The 15080-nt window shown below is 62.8% G+C and overlaps 1 protein-coding gene across 1 annotated transcript; it reads left to right on the top strand.

Annotated features, from left to right (window-relative positions):
* Nucleotides 1–3422: 3422 nt before the first annotated feature.
* On the top strand, nt 3423–14324 carry NPTXR (neuronal pentraxin receptor). Its single transcript, XM_087767177.1, has 5 exons — nt 3423–4205; nt 11108–11330; nt 11455–11699; nt 12033–12212; nt 12589–14324. The coding sequence occupies exons 1-5, from the start codon at nt 3597–3599 to the stop codon at nt 12811–12813; spliced, it is 1482 nt and encodes a 493-aa protein (XP_087623303.1). The 5' UTR covers nt 3423–3596; the 3' UTR covers nt 12814–14324.
* Nucleotides 14325–15080: the final 756 nt, after the last annotated feature.

A 15080-nucleotide genomic window follows, 5' to 3' on the forward strand; every position in this document is an offset into this window, starting at 1 on the left:
AGCGGGAAGTCGGTGCTTCTGGGTGCTGGGAAAGGGCAGCGCTGGGATGTCACCGCCGAGCTGGCTCTGGCCGAAACGCCCGCAGGGCGCCCTTCTGCCTGGCGATCCGGGTCTCGCCCGGAGCAGGAGAGATTGGCTTGAGCTGGGGTTTCCTGGGGGAGAGTTGCTGCTTCGTTAGCCAAGGCTGCAGGTGCCCTGAGGTGCCTCTCCAGCGTCAGAGCCTTGGAAAGGCACGGGAGAGCCCTCGCCGGCAGTGACGTGCCTTGGCTGGCCGGCAGCAGGGAACGCTGCCCACCGAAGCAGAGCGTGGCCAAGGTTTCGCATCATGCCGTCAGGCTCACCCTTGCCTCTGCTGCGTGCCAAAACGCCCGTGGGGCCAGCGCTCTCTTCCCTCGCCCCTGCGCCCTGGTTTTGCTCTGAGGCAAGCGGGCTTTTTGCTGGACCTGAGTACAGCGAATGAAGCCACCTCTGACCCGTGCTTTCTGGAGCTGGAGGAAGGCTGGAGAGGCAGACACGGGCCAGCCTCGACCGATCCTATCCAGCGAGGTCCTGCGTGAGTGTGCTGGTGCAGGCAAACCCTGTGACTGGGGTGAGGTGATGCGAGCTGCATCTGTGGGGCCGTGAGACCTGGAAATAAAAGAGCCAGGATTTCCACGCTATGTGGAGTCTGCAGATCCCCAAGTGAGATGGACTGAAGGCTCCTGGTCTAAGGAAAAGGTGGAGCTGGGTTGGCGGGGTGGTAGCTGCAGAGGAGCCCTTTTGCCCCATTAGGGCGGCCCTGGGTGCACCCCTGAGCTGGGCGATAGCCCTGGGACGGGAATCCCCCACCCTGGAGACCCTGGGTTACCCTCCCCTGGGAAAAGGCTCTCACCATTCCTCACCCCCACCACCCTGCTGCCCTGAGCATAACGAATGGACCAGGGCTTCCCCCGGCTGGCGAGGGGCTGCCTCGTTCCCGCAGGGAGGCTTGGACGGGGCGCAGTGCATCTGCTGGGCTCAGAGCAGGCTGATCTCCTTCCCCTGGTGCCAGCAGCCCATCCTGAATGTCCCTCTCACCCGGGGGCCACGGCGGGGTGGCCCCTTGGCCCACCTTGCCTTGCCTGCGGCCATCCCTTGGGGACAGCTGCCAGCCCGAGACACCATTTGGGCATTAATTAGATGGAAGAAAATCCCTTAATCGCTCACTCCCTGTCCCTCTGGGCTGAATCTTTGAGCTCTTGTTAAAACCAGCTTCTGTCACCAATCCTGTTCAAAACCGGGCTCCCCAAAGCCCCCCCGTCACCTCCCCCGTCCCATCGCCCACAGGAGGGCAGGGTTTTGGCGTCACCGAGTTCTCGTGGAGCGGGCTGCCCACCGAGCATCTTTGAACCGTTATTCACAGGACAGGGAAGCTGCTCTGGCTACTCACCAGCCTGAGTCATCGCCCCCTGCGAAAAATCTATTTTTGCCGCCTGTTTGTCTCCGGGAAGAAGTTGTGGTCCCTGCTGAGGGAGAGGGAGAGGTCGGGACCCCGGGAGCGGTGAGCCCTGCCCCACTGCAGCACTCAACTCTTCCACCTCCCGCAGCCCTGGCATGGGCAAGTGGGTCGGAGCTGGCGTGGAGGGGCTCACCCACCCCACCCACTGCCACAGCAGCGTCAGCCAGAGGGATAAACCTTGCCACTGTGATTCTGCAGCCTTTGGCAATAAAATCTGGACAGCATGCGAGGGATGCTTGGCCAGGCCAGTGCAAAGTCCCCAGCACGGCATCGCTTCCTCCAGCCTGGGACCAGAAAACCCTCGTGGAGGCGTATGGCATTTTTTTTTGCAGGGTTGCAGGTAAAGGACACCTTTCCCACCCTTTCCCACGTTGTGGGGTGGGGTGGGCTGGTCCAGCACCCACATGGGTTCATTTCAAATCTGCTCCTGCCTGACCGCTGACGGGGGTGGGCAGGCTGTAGGCAGGCAGGGGGTGATGCAGGGGGGTGCAATCCCCTGCCACCGCTAGGAAAGGGCAGGTTGGAGCCCGGCAGCCTCCCTTTGTGCCAGGGGGCACAGGCTTCCATTTTCTTTGCATCTTGCACCAGCGCCCACTCATCCCAGCGCTCTGAGCTCTTGTCTGCCCAGAGCGCTCACCAGCCTCGCTCCTGGGGCCCCGTGCCTGTCACTGGCCTTTCTCCACATCCACCTTCTCACCCCCCCCCCCCATGGCCACCTTCATTTTGTCTCCCCATGGTTCCCTTCATCTCTCCCTCGTCCTTAAACCGCCCCATCCGACTTCCTCCCCTCCTCCCCACGGCCTCCCAGCACCGCGAGCTGCACGAGCCTCTTGCTGGCTCCAGAGTGAGGATTTTGGAGGGCTGAGGTGCAACACACTCTGTGGGGAGAGAGGGTGACCGTGCCCCGCCAGTAGCATCCCACTCCCTGCTGGCACGAAGCCGAATTTGAGGAGCTTTTGTAGCTCTGGCTCCCTTGCTATCCGCTCAAACGTGCCTGGGGGGGAGAAGATGTAATCTTTACCAGTGTTTCATATTCAGCACTGGAGCTGTTTCAAACACACATGCTGCCGCTTCCCTGCCGGTGAGGAAGGATTTCCTGCCATTACTGAGCAGAGCTTAAAATCGATTTTGTTTGCTTTCCCTCCACTGCTCCTCTTGGCTCAGCCGGGCTGCGCAGCCGAGGCACCGGGATGCCTGGGGAGGGGAGAGGGCACGGCTTGTGTCGGATGGACGAGCACGGTCTCAGAGCAAGGAGAAACAGGGTGCCTGAAGTATCTTCTTCACAAGCAGTTTAGGATAAAGTAATGGTAGGGGAAGATTAAATGTAGGTATTTATTTCCCAAATGGATGGCATGGGCGTGCGGGGCAGAGGTGAGGCATCCTGCGGCTGCCGTCTGCAACAGTCATGTCTGGGGTGGGAGGGCAGGACAGCCGCCCCGCTGTCCTCCCGGGGGAGGCATTTTCCAAGAGCTGGAAGGCTGCTGGTGTAATTTTTAGGAGAAAGGCAAGGAGGGAAAGGCCCACCAGCAGCCCCAAAGACCCTCTGGGGTACGCCTGACTGCGAGCTGTTGACCCTCAAGGTGACGGGAGGCCCTTGACTTCCAGCCTAAGCATCTCGCAGGGGAAAATACTCCTTTGGGCCGTCCCAGAGGAGCATCCCCTTACTGTTGGCTCCCACCGGGCTGCTTTCAGCGAGCCGGAGCCTCGGCTGCCCCCCTCCCCGGGCGCCCCCGGGGTGCCCCCCACTCCCGCCCGCTGCCCCCCGTCCCCGGCGCCCCTTGCCCGCTCCCCTCCCGCCGCCCGGGCCCCTCGCCCTTGCAGCCCGGGCAGGGATGCTCGGGGCGGGGGGGTCCCTAGGAGGGGCCGAGCCGGGCCCGGGGCGGCGGCGGGGGCGGTGCGGTGCGTGTGCGGCGCCGCCCGGCAGATATAAGCGCGGCGCGGCGGGGCCCCGGCGCCGGTGCTGCTGCCGGTACCGTCCTTCCCCGCCGGCTTCCTCCGAGCTGTCCGTCCCTCCATCCCTCCATCATCCCCGCCCGCTTTGTTTTCTCGCCGTCCGCGGGCTCGGGCCCCCCACGCCGCTGCCACCCTGAAGTTTCTGGCCGTGCTGCTGGCGGCGGGCATGCTGGCTTTCCTGGGGGCCATCATCTGCATCATCGCCAGCGTCCACCCGGCCGGCACCGCCGCGCCCGCCGCCGCCGCCGCTCCCGCCGCCGACAATGACTCGGCCGCCGCCGCCCTCCTGCCCGCCGCCGACAAGGGGCTGGGAGCGCTCCACGGCCCCGCCGAGGCTCTGGCCAGCGCCGGGCCGCGCCTGCCGGGGGGGCCGCCGCCGCCGCTCTTCAGCCGCTTCGTCTGCACGCCGCTGAGCGCCGAGTGCCCGGCCACCGGCACCGGGACCGGCCCCGCCAGCGGCCCCGGCCCCGAGGAGCTGCTGGCGCTGCGGAGCGCGGCGGCCCAGCTGCGCCGAACGGCGCTGGAGCAGAAGGAGCGGATCCGCATGGACCAGGAGACCATCCGGGAGCTCACCGGCAAGCTCAGCCGCTGCGAGGGCGGCCTCAGAAACCCGCCCGCCGCCGCCGCTGCCGCCCCGCCCGCCGCCGCCGCCGCCGCCGGGCTCCGCGCCGCCCCGCGCCCCGGCACCATGGGGCACCCCCCCGCCGAGCCGCCCGCCGTGCGGGAGCTGGAGGAGGCCGTCCGCGCCCTCCAGGACCGCATCGACCGGATAGAGGTGCGAGGGATGCTCCCCGGGGGTCGGGGGATGCTCCCCGGGGGTCGGGGGATGCTCCCGGGGGGCGGCGGGGGGGGGGGGGGGGAATGCTCCCGCTCACCCCGTTCCCCAGGCCGGCTTGCACCCGCACCCCAAACCAGCTGGTCCCCATTGCGAGGTCCCGGAAGGTTGTCCTCGCCCCGCTCTTCCCCGAGGTCTCTGCCGGGGGGCAAGGGGCTCGCCCTCGGCCCCCCTCTCTTCCCTCCGCAGCGGGGTGGTCCCAGGGGGCCGGGGCTGCCCTGCCTTCCCCCCGCCTGCACCCAGGGAGGGCACCCCGCTTGCCCCGTAGCACCCACCCGGGCCTCTGCTGGAGCAAGGGCAGCAGGTTGTCAGCTCAGGGCCAGATCCTGCCCTTTAGCAGAAAGGTAAATCCCACCTGATCCCGCTGCAGTTATGAACGGGACACCCCGCAAAGGAAAGCGCGGTGCCACCTGCGGCGAGCACAGCGCCCCTTTCCCGCACCGCTCCTGGGAGCTGTAGAGAAGGGGCAGGCGGAGCCACTGGCCGTGCCCATCGCCGCGGCATCGGGCTGTTGGCACTCAGGGCGTGGAGCCTGGGTCCCCATTCTGTAGCACCCGTGCAGCGTGTGCCCGGTGGGCTGAGCCCTGGCCTGGCCGCAAGCCAGTGGCTCCAAAGGCTCTGTGGTGGTGCCTGGGATGGGGCCCATCACAGGGCGCACGTGTGTGTGGATTTATTTGGGCTGATGTGGGCTCAGCAGTCGCACGGACCTTGGCAGACTTTGCAGGATACGGCCAGGGCAACAGTTTGGGCACACGAGAGCTGCCAGAGGGGAGCTGTCCGGTTTCCCTGGGGGATTTGCTCCATATGTCCCATCTCTTCTGGGAGTTGTGTTGTCCCCTGAGGTCTGCTGGGGACCAGAGCCACCTGCAAGGAGCCTCCTGTGAGTCCTCAACCTCCTCATCCTCCCATTTGGTTCCCTGTTGCCCTCTCCACTCCTCCCTGGAGCACGGAGCTGGGAGGGGGAGTCAGGCAGCACCCCATGAGGTCCCTCTCCCCAGCTTTGCCCTTCTGCCCCCCTCACTGCAGCCATGCGGGCGCAGCAGCGGCAAGCCACGGGTGGAAAATTGAGAGCCCCTAAGGTCACAGGCTGAGAAACAAAACTGGGAGAGAGGGTTATTGTAATGAATGGAGATACGAACAGGGATAGAAAGACAGGGAAAGGCAAGTAAACACGCGCACATGCGTAGGGAAAGAGCTGGAGACCGGAGGAAGCACCTATGGGCTGCCAGGGTAATGGGCACGCACACAAGGAAACAAACACAGAGGCACGCCAGGCACGCGTGGGGAGAGGGGGACGTGCAGCCCGGCTGAGCACGATGCCGAGAGCCCGATGCAGCCAAAGGCAGGGACAGAGGCATCCCGAAAACCCCCTCCTGCAGCCCCGAACAAACAGATTCCCATGAGCGGGATAACACAACCAGGCTAAGAAATGCATGTGCAGACAGCAGACGTGCTCACCCAGGAATAAAGGGGAAAAAATCAGCCCCTGCACACGTGTACTTGTGTGTGCACGAGGACCAGGCAATGCATGGTGGGACGGTGCCCAGAATATCAGTTCGAACCTCAGGGAGCTTCGGGCCTTTAGCTGTTCTCTGGCCATGCTCTCCCCCTTCTCCAAGCGGAGGCATCACCTGTGAGCTGCCCTGGCCCGTCTCCCTGGGGCTGCTGGATCATGGGAGGTTTGGGATGGAGGAGGGTGAAGCTCAGAAGGGCTGGAGCAGGCTCACGTGTGCTCCCGGGGAGCTTGAAGCGATGCTGGGTCAAGGCTCACACACACACATACTGATGAGGAAGACAAGTAGGACATCACCAAAAATGTTCCCTTTCGTGCTGCTGGGCACCCGAGGGTCCCAAGGGTACTCTGCAAGGGAGACGCAGCACCCCGCGGCTCGGTGAGCCCTGCGGGCTCGGGAAATAGGGCAGCGTGTTGCAGGTGGGCTGGACTTTGCCTGCCCTGGCTCCAGCTTGCCCTAACGTGCCGCCTGGGCCAGCCCGGTGATGGCCACAGCGCAGCCAGCCGAGCCCTGGGGTCACACCTTGGCTGTGATGGTTGCCTGTGGCCCCCCTCCCCAGGTTGCCTTTGCCCTCACACGCACGAGCAGACACCTAAAACTCGATGGTGGAGTGCCTGAGCCTCTGCATCCTGCACGGCTCCATCTGTCAGCCCTGGGAACCTTCCTGGGGTACCCCATGGCATGGGGAGCACCCCCAGCGCCAGCAGCTCTCCTAAAGGGAGGTGGTGATCACCCCGAAAGAGGTGACCTGGATGGGGACAGTCCTGGCGTGGCTGCCAGTGTGCCAGAGGCTCGGCGAAACCCGGTGGGAGGGAAGGAAGGAGAGGAAGCCCTGGCGAAGCCCACGGTGGCTGAGTCTCAGGAGAGGGACGACACAAAATGCTGTGCGGCCCCCCCCGGGAAGGCTGCATCCCAGGGCATCTCCCCGCAGGCAGCGAGTTTGCCGGCAGGGATTACTGCCGGAGGCTCTGGAGCTGGGATTGTGGGGAGAGGACTGGTTGAAGAGCGCTGATATAATCCGGGCGCTCTCAGCCTCGGCTGTAAGGCATAACAAGATTTATCGATGTGCCGAAACCCCTGTTAAGTCATTTGATTCTTAATTTCAGCAGCACGGTGGCAGGGTTTCCTGGGGGGAGGATGCAAGGGAGGGCCCTCACGGGCTCAGTCTTTGCCCACCACCATTTTGGCAGGGACAGGCAAGCACCGGCATGGTGTTCCCATGGGGACATCTTCCATCACCTCCTCCTAACCCCCCCCAAGCCATTGCTCGTGCTTTCCTCGTGCGCAGCAGCCTGGCTGGGCTTTTTCGTCCTGTTTTTGAGGGGTCCCCCCCCGCCCTCCGCGTGTGCTCACGTCTGTATGCTCGGGTGCATCTTGGCACGCAGAGCCTGGGGGCCCAGATGCTACTTTTCCACGCTTTTAATTACTGCTGCAAATGGAAACGGAGGGGGGAGGGAATCGCCTCGGCCCCCTGGGCTGTGCCTGGATGCAGATGCCCTCCTCATCCCCATCGTCCCTTGGAGGGGAGCTGACTGGGAGGGGGGACAGCCCCATGGGCCCTACAGGGGACCTGGCCTCAGCAGAGCCGTAACAGCCTGTTTGCTTCTCAGCCAGCGTGCAGCCGTGCCGGCCCGGCTGTGCCGTTGTGGCTGGCGACCTGGCTGCTGGAGGAAACCCGTGGGTAAGGGCATGGAAACGGGAGTGAGCTGGCTGCCTCCCTCCTGCCTCTGTCTCCAGCAGAGCGGGGATGGAGAGACCCAAATCGTGACAACCCCAGGCCCTGAGTGAGGTTTGCGTGGGACAGGAATCGGCAGCGAGCTCTTCTCTTGCGAGGAGGAGGAGGAGGGAAAGGCCAATGCATCCCTGCTTGCCCTCCACCCTGGGCAGTCCCTCCTGGAGTTTAATGACCCCCAAGTTCCTGCCTGGGTCTGAAAGGGACCAAAGGGGTGGCAGGGTCCAAAAAAACCCAGTGTAGCGGCTGTGCCATCCTGCAGCAGTGAGCATCCCGCCGCGGTGGCCGCAGTGGAGCTGCAGGAGGCTGGGAGTATTCGTGGGTCAAGGGAATGGGGCTCCTGTGTGCGCACGCCCAGCTCAGCATCATGATCCCTGGGATATGCTGGGGGCATCGTCCCGCGGGCATCGTCCTGTGGTCCTGCCCGCCCCGTCCCAGCAGCTAAGGTGGGCACTTGCATGCTGGCAGCCGAGGGGGAGCGGCGGGGCCCAGATTTGCCGGTGCATTAGTAAATGAGGCTCTGATCTCCTTACATAAATCAAAGTTAATTTGCCGACCGAGGGCTACAGCCCGAGCGAGCGCACAACCGACGTGACTGCCCCGGCCCCCCACCTCCCGCTCCCCACTCCCCCACCAGCCGCTGACATTTAACGTGATTAATATTACCTGGCATCTTTCAATCTTTTTTGTCGGCTCTGGTGGCCAAAAAGCGTCGAGCGAGCCTCCCCCGCACCGGCTGCCCACTCCCCTGCTGCCTGCGCGGCGGCAGATGGGAAGCCGGGCGCTTGCCGAACAGCCGGGGAGAAGGCACTTCCCCCCACCACCCCCAAAGGTCGCCGGTAGATAACAGCTGCACAGCTAGCATTAATAATTTTGCAAATAATTTGATTTGGGAGAAAGATGCTCGAGCGACAGCTCAGAGATGTGGAGGATGGTTAGGGGATGCAGCCCAGCTCGGCACTGGAGGGATCACCCGGCATGTCCCGGCTGCGGGGGGGGTGGGATGGGGAGGTCCGGTCTCCTGTCTGGCCGTGGTCTGACTGCAGGGATGGGATGGTGTCTACTGGGATGCTTCTGGGATGATGGGGTGGCCCCCAGACTCTGCCAAATGAGGGTACTGGCTTCATCCCTTGCCACGAGGAAGATGGGACCAGCAGCGGTTCAGCCGATCGTGTGGGTCTTGCTGCCGGTGCCCTGACTGCTGGGCTGGAAGGACTGGGAAGAGCTGGAGGGAGGGATGGAGGGGAAAAAACTCAGGAAAGGGGAAGGAATTGAGCAAAAGGGGAGAGACAGCGTGTGTGTGCGCAGAGGGGAGCATCAGGAGGAGACTCTCCGAAGCCAGAGAAATAAAAAAGCCATAGGGAGAAAAGATGGAAGAAAATAGCAGCAGGGAGAAAAGCAGGAGGAAGGGGGAGGACAAAAAAGCACTCAGTCATTACTGAATAATGTAGGGCAGGCTATTGGGGGCTAGCGAGAGTGACAAAAGCTCCCAGCCTTTTCTTTTTTCGTCATTAACAGATGGAGCCGTGCATGAAAGCAGGGACGTAGGCTCCAAACCCGCAGCTCGAGCAATCAAAGCGTGTGGCAGACAGGAGCGCGCCAGCCTCCGCCGCAGCCAGGCGGCCTTAAGGGATAAGAAAAGCTCTTGGAGCCTGTGGGATGCGGACAAAGAGGCGAAGGCGACCCCCATCCCACCTGGGCTGCCCCCTGTTAACACAGCCAGCTCCGCTTGGATGTGAGCAGGGGCAGCCCTGGGTGGGAATTATCCCTGCCGAGAGGATGGGAATTAACCTTTCCTTCCCACCCGCCATCCCTCCCCTGCTTCTCAGCTGGCTTCACTGGGGGGTCCCCAAGACACCCCACCCCCCCCAAAAAGGGCTAAAGGCCCCTCCACATCAGCTAATCCCTCCCTGGTTTACAGAGACCAAAAGCAGGATGCCCTTTGCCGGGTGCTTTTCCCTTCCCAGCAAGGTTTTGCTCTCTGCGAGAGCATCCCCAGTGCCACCGGAGCAAGCCGGCAGCGAGAACTGGCGTTTGGTCAGGGCTGGCAAATGTCCCCTGCACCACCTCTCTTTTCTTGCTGGGTTTTGGTTCTCCATGTTGTTTTTCTTCGCAAAACCTGTGGGTTTCTCCTGGCAGACCCCGCTGGAGGCTTTTCCAGACCCTGGGGCATTGCAGCTGCCCTCTTATTTGCAGCCTGAGTGTGTTCCTGCCCGGTGGAGGGCTGTTTGTGCTCACACCAACACCATCTTCTCACTCCCCGTCTCCTTGCTACCATCTCCCTGCTGTTCCCATCCGCCGGCCGGCCAAACCCGGATTTCCTCCAGCCTTCCCCTCCCCTCTGTTGTTCATGATGGCTAGCAAAGATTGGGGGTGACATGGGGGGCATCCCCCCCTTGCATCTTTGTGTGTGTGCTCATCAAGTCCTGTCCATCCTGGAAAAGTGGGATACGCAAGAAGAAAAAGCTGGAAGCCACAACCACAGATCAGCATGGTGACCTCCTCCAGGCCAGCTCCAAGGCAGGGATGGCATCACCCCGTGTCCCACCAGTGCAAGCCGTGTGAATGCCCAGGGCTGAAGCAGCCATGCAGACCCCTCTCGGTGCTGGAGCAGCCGTGGTGGCCCCTGCCTCAGCCTCTGCCAGATCTTCAGTCTGGCAGAGGCCGAGGCAGGGACCACCACGGCTGCTCCGGCACCTTCAGGAAGGTCTGGCAGCATGGAGAAGGTGGTCACCGTCTTTCCAAGCCCATGGAAGAGAGCTTAATGCCCCAAGGATATGGGGAAGGGAGAGGGCTGCTATTTATGGAGAAACACCAGGAGCATGGCAAAGGGCTACCTTCTCCCTTCCAGCCTGGTTTTCTTCCAGCTGGGATGGGGTCTCTCAGCGAGGTGGGACCTGGGCTTTTTGCAGGGTGCAGTAGTGTTTGGGCACCGGCTTGGATCAGCCAAGGGAAGAGTTTTGTTCTGGGTTTTAACCCTGACGGGACAAGATGCGCTTGAAATCCTCAAGTGATGGGTCATGTCTTGAGGACCAGAGGACCTACCACTGTCCCCACTTCTCTGTGGCATCCCGATGGCCCAGGAGAGGCTGACTTACGCTTACGGAGAGCTACCTGCCTGACCTGGCACAAGTGCACGCACTCCCGCACGATGTCTGAGCTGGGCTAAGAGGATTACAGCCCTGTTACGTGATGTTAATGTGCTGGCTGTGGCGAAGCAGCTTCACGTGCGGTGGGGAAGGGGAGCTCTGAGCTCCCTCCCGTGTTGTCCCCTCCTCCTGGGAGGCTGTCCACAGGAGCAGAGCCAAGGCATGACCCAAGCACCTGTGCTCTGTCTCTGAAGCAGCAGAAAGTCATTAAGAGCAGCTAAGCTTCATTTCACAGTAATGAACTCAATGGGGGCTCTGAGAGGGGAGGTACAAAGTCAGCTGGAGGCTCTTGGAGAAGACCCTGCTGCAGATGTGGGGCTGTATCCCAGCACTCCTCATGGTAGTGAGGGCTGGGCATGTCCTTATTTAACCTCTCACGGTGGCACCATGCTGAGTTTTCTCTTTTCTCCCTCCTTTCGCCCCTGTCGTGGCTGCCGCCGAGTGCAGCAGGAGCTGCCAGCCCGCACCAATGGCTCAGCGCCCACCGCCCCGGCGCTCGCCCGTGACACCCTCCACAGCAAGATGGAGCAGCTGGAGGAGCAGCTCCTCTCCAAGATCCTGACCCTGCAGAAGGAGCGCCAGGCTGCCAGCACCGACCACAGCCAGCAGCAGCACAACATCGAGAAGGAGCTGAACTCCCTCCAGAACCGGGTGACAGAGCTGGAACACGGTGAGTCCTGCCCGACAGGGATGGAGATGGTGTGTGTGTGTGGGGGGGGGTTCCTGGGACAAGCAACCCTCATCCCAACCATGGGTGCTGATCCTCCTCTCTCCTCCCTGTCCTTGATGTCTAGGACCGCCAGGCTACAGCCCTCCCGACGCCTTCAAGGTGACCATCCCAGTGCAGAACAACTACATGTACGCCCGCATGAAGAAGAGCCTGCCAGAGCTCTACGCCTTCACCATCTGCATGTGGCTGAAGTCCAAGGCCCTGGCAGGGCTCGGCACCCCTTTCTCCTACTCCGTCCCAAGCCAAGCCAACGAGATCGTGCTGCTGGAGTGGGGCACCAACCCCCTGGAACTGCTCATCAATGACAAGGTCAGTACAGCCAGAGGGGGGATGGGAGGGAAGACATTGCCCTCATCTCCCTTGCTTCAGTCCTCCTGGGAAAGGATGCTCCTGGGAGTACCGGGGTGGCAGAGCTGGGAGGAAGGAGCCTGGGGTGGAGGGGGGAGGCAGGAGGATGAGGAGGATAGGGAGGATGGCTCACCAGGCTGGGTTTTGACAGGGAGAAGCAGCACATCCGGATGTCTGTAGAATTTGGGGTGCCTCCACTGTGGGGGTGCAGCGCTTGCTCTGCAAGGGGCTGGGGGGATGCCGGGGTCCTCTGGCAGTCCCACCAAGTGCCAGGCTCTTGCTCTTCTCATGAAGGTTGCCCAGCTGCCGCTGAGCCTGAAGGACAAGGCCTGGCACCACGTCTGCGTGGCATGGACCACTCGGGATGGCAAGTGGTCGGCATACCAGGATGGCGAGCAGCGGGGCGCCGGCGAGAACTTGGCCTCCTGGCACGCCATCAAGCCGCAGGGCGTCATCATCCTGGGCCAGGAGCAGGTACGTGCCGGCCCACCGCAGAGGGCTGCCGGTTTGCATCCCTCCGTTGCAAAGCTGGCTGGGGGGGCAGCCCCCAAATGGGGCGAGGGTGGGGCAGGGCGTGTTGGCAGCGTGGGCGAGGGCCTCTCCTGCCTCCTCATCTGACCTCCGGGCAGGCCGTGTGTGCTCATCATCTTCTCCTCTTCCCTTTCCCCATCCCTCTGTCCCCCATTTGCTTTGTCTGCTTGCATCTCCCCCACGCGTCCATCCCTTCCCCTCCTTGCCTCCGGGCATCTCGCTCTGCTTCTCCCCCTCTCCTCCACCCTGTTTGCCTGGCGGATGTGCATCCCTTCTCCCACCCCATCCCTGTCCCATCACCTCTCCCGCTCTTTCCCAGGACACGCTGGGCGGCCGCTTTGACGCCACGCAGGCCTTTGTGGGAGAGCTGGCACAGTTCAGCGTGTGGGACCACATGCTGGCACCGGTGGAGATCCTGGGCTTGGCCAACTGCACCTCCCACCTCCAAGGCAACGTGATCCAGTGGGATGACCAGGCGGTGGAGGTCTTTGGGGGCGCCAGCAAGGGGGGCTTCACCGCCTGCGAAGAAGGGAGGAAGGCGTGAGTGGTCCCTCATCCCCTCCCCAGTGCCAAGGAGCCCGGCGGCAGCCCCAAAGGAGACAGCAGGGAGCCCCTTTCTCCCTTCCCAGACCGCTGAGCCTTGCTGCTGCACCGGGGCAATGCTCAAGCCCCCCGTGCCGGCGTCCTGGGAGGGAGGGGGTGGCCCCTGGCAGCCTCCCTTTTGCCCTCATGTTGGCAGCGTGGCTTGTCCCCTCTTCCAGCACGCCTGCCCCTGGGTCTCGCCTTGCCCTGCTTCTGTTTCAGGAGGACCTCACCGTACCCACAGGCGTCTCCGGTACGGCGAGGGTCCCCGCCTTGTCGGCCCCAACAGGGAGCGGGAAGGAGACCTCCATCCACCCCAAGTGTGGTCCGGCCTCGGTGGGATGCCAGCGTGCAGGCATCCCCTGAGCACATCCACTTTCCTTATTTATTTCTAGTGCCCCACTTCTAGCGCTCACACGGTTTTGTGAGCCCGTACTCCCAATGGCCGTGAGCATCTTCCCTGCCGGGCCCATCCCCTCTTCTCCTGCCGCCCTTGTTTTTCAAGCGCAGCCCCGGGGAGGCAGAGGGAGGATGGCGGAGGGTCAGCGGGGCGGTGCTCCCCTCCTGCACCCCTTCCGCAGCCTCTGCTGCCTGTTCAGGCAGGGCTGCCCAAGGGGAGTGAGGCTTTTCAGGCAGAGGGAAGCAGGGTGAGACCCCCCCCAGCTGGGGTGTTGGTCAGCCACCGAGGGAACGGGGGAAAGGGACAAAGCATCTCCCCCAGTCCTGGCTGAGGGGAGGGAGTGCAGCACTGCCATCGAAGGGAGCGAAAGCAAAAAAAACCCAAGAAGATGGAGGATGGTGGTGGCCGAAGGAGCCCTGCTGTCCGTCCCCTTGCCGTTTGGGCGCTGAATTGGGTTGCTGCCCTTGCCTCTGCCTGGGACCCCTGCTTTGAGCTCCTCCTGGCCAGGGATGGGGCTGCCACTGCCCTTGGAACTGGGGGGTGATGGGGTGGGCAGGTATTTTCCCCGTGGAGTGCCTGAGAATATGCTGTTTCCATGCCGTGTGGTCACCAATGTCTCGGTACGTGAGTGTGTGTGCGTGTGTGTGTCTGGGGGTGGGAGGGTTATTCCGGGGGTCTCATGGTTGCTCAATGCAATGTCCAGCTTCCAGTGCTCCCCCCCTCCCCAAGTCCCACTTTGTGCTTTCGGCGGCGGCTGCCCCCCAGTCCAGGGGAGGCGAAGCGGGCAGAGGGCACAGCCCTGCCACCCAGCATCGCCCCCCTGCAGGGTCCCCACTGGCAGCGGGGCAGCTCAGCCAGCCAGGGGGGACACGGTGGGGACGGGGCACAGCCCTCGTGCCAAGTGGGAAACACTGTGACCTTCGTGCACCCCGCTGAGCTGCCCCCTCTTCCTCGCTCGCTCACGCGCTTTCTCTAATGCACGTTCATGAAAGGGGCCGCTGACGCGCGCCCGTGTTGGGACATTTCTTTTGTAAAGCTGATCGTGAACAATAAACGTGACGTTTTCTGTTCGAGCCTTCCGCGGGGCGTGAGGTTGCTGCGGGGACAGAGGGGACGGGCTGGCCCAAGCTGAGGTGTCCTTCCCCGGGATGTGCAGGGGGGCATCCCTGGAGGGAGACAGCCAGCCACGTAGCTGGCATTGCAGAAATATCATCACAAGGGCCTGGGTATCATTGCCCCGGGCAGTGTGTGGGGGGGGTGGGACAGTCTAGGCACCCCTCATCTATCCCATCGTGGAGCAGCATGGGGTACAGGCTGCTGCTGGGGGCTCGGGGGAAGCACTGCTCCGTGGAGGAGGAACCCCCATCCCCACGACAGGGGAGCAGAAACCAGTGGGAAACCACGACCTCCAGGTCAGACTGTGATGGCGAGGAGCTCACGTGGGGTATAAATCTAATTAAGTACTAGTAATGAGTTCCTGACCTAGCTAGCCATGAGCTGGTTTGCCTGCGGCACAGCTCTTGGAGCTGCCTATTCTAGAGCAGCCCGTGGCCCTTTTTGCACGATGCTTTTGCCCCTCAGTGGCTCCTGTCCCTCCTAGGAAAGGCACAGCCTCACCCGTATTTGGGGAAACCAGAGGAGAAAGCCAGAGGACCCAGTTTTCCCCAGGGCCCTGCCATTGCTGGCGTGCCAGTGGGGTCTCCTCGCTGAGCCAGAACCATCCCCACAGCTCCCGCTGCTCCTTCTGAAGGGTATTTAATGCCATAAAACAAGCTCTGGGGCTCTCGCCTTCAGCCCTTCAGCACACCTCCTCGAAGTTGAGGGTGTTT

Source organism: Nipponia nippon, unplaced genomic scaffold (genome assembly GCF_047370975.1).
Source record: "Nipponia nippon isolate SJK-2023a ecotype South Korea unplaced genomic scaffold, ASM4737097v1 scaffold_3, whole genome shotgun sequence".
Taxonomy (NCBI): domain Eukaryota; kingdom Metazoa; phylum Chordata; class Aves; order Pelecaniformes; family Threskiornithidae; genus Nipponia; species Nipponia nippon.

What these genes read in the sequence shown, in the direction of transcription:
- NPTXR (XM_087767177.1), top strand. Translation starts at nt 3,597, where the DNA reads ATGCTGGCTTTCCTGGGGGCCATCATCTGCATCATCGCCAGCGTCCAC. An exon ending in GGTGACAGAGCTGGAACACG is followed by an intron (nt 11,331 to 11,454) that starts GTGAGTCCTGCC and finishes CTTGATGTCTAG; the next exon opens with GACCGCCAGGCTACAGCCCT. An exon ending in AACTGCTCATCAATGACAAG is followed by an intron (nt 11,700 to 12,032) that starts GTCAGTACAGCC and finishes CTTCTCATGAAG; the next exon opens with GTTGCCCAGCTGCCGCTGAG.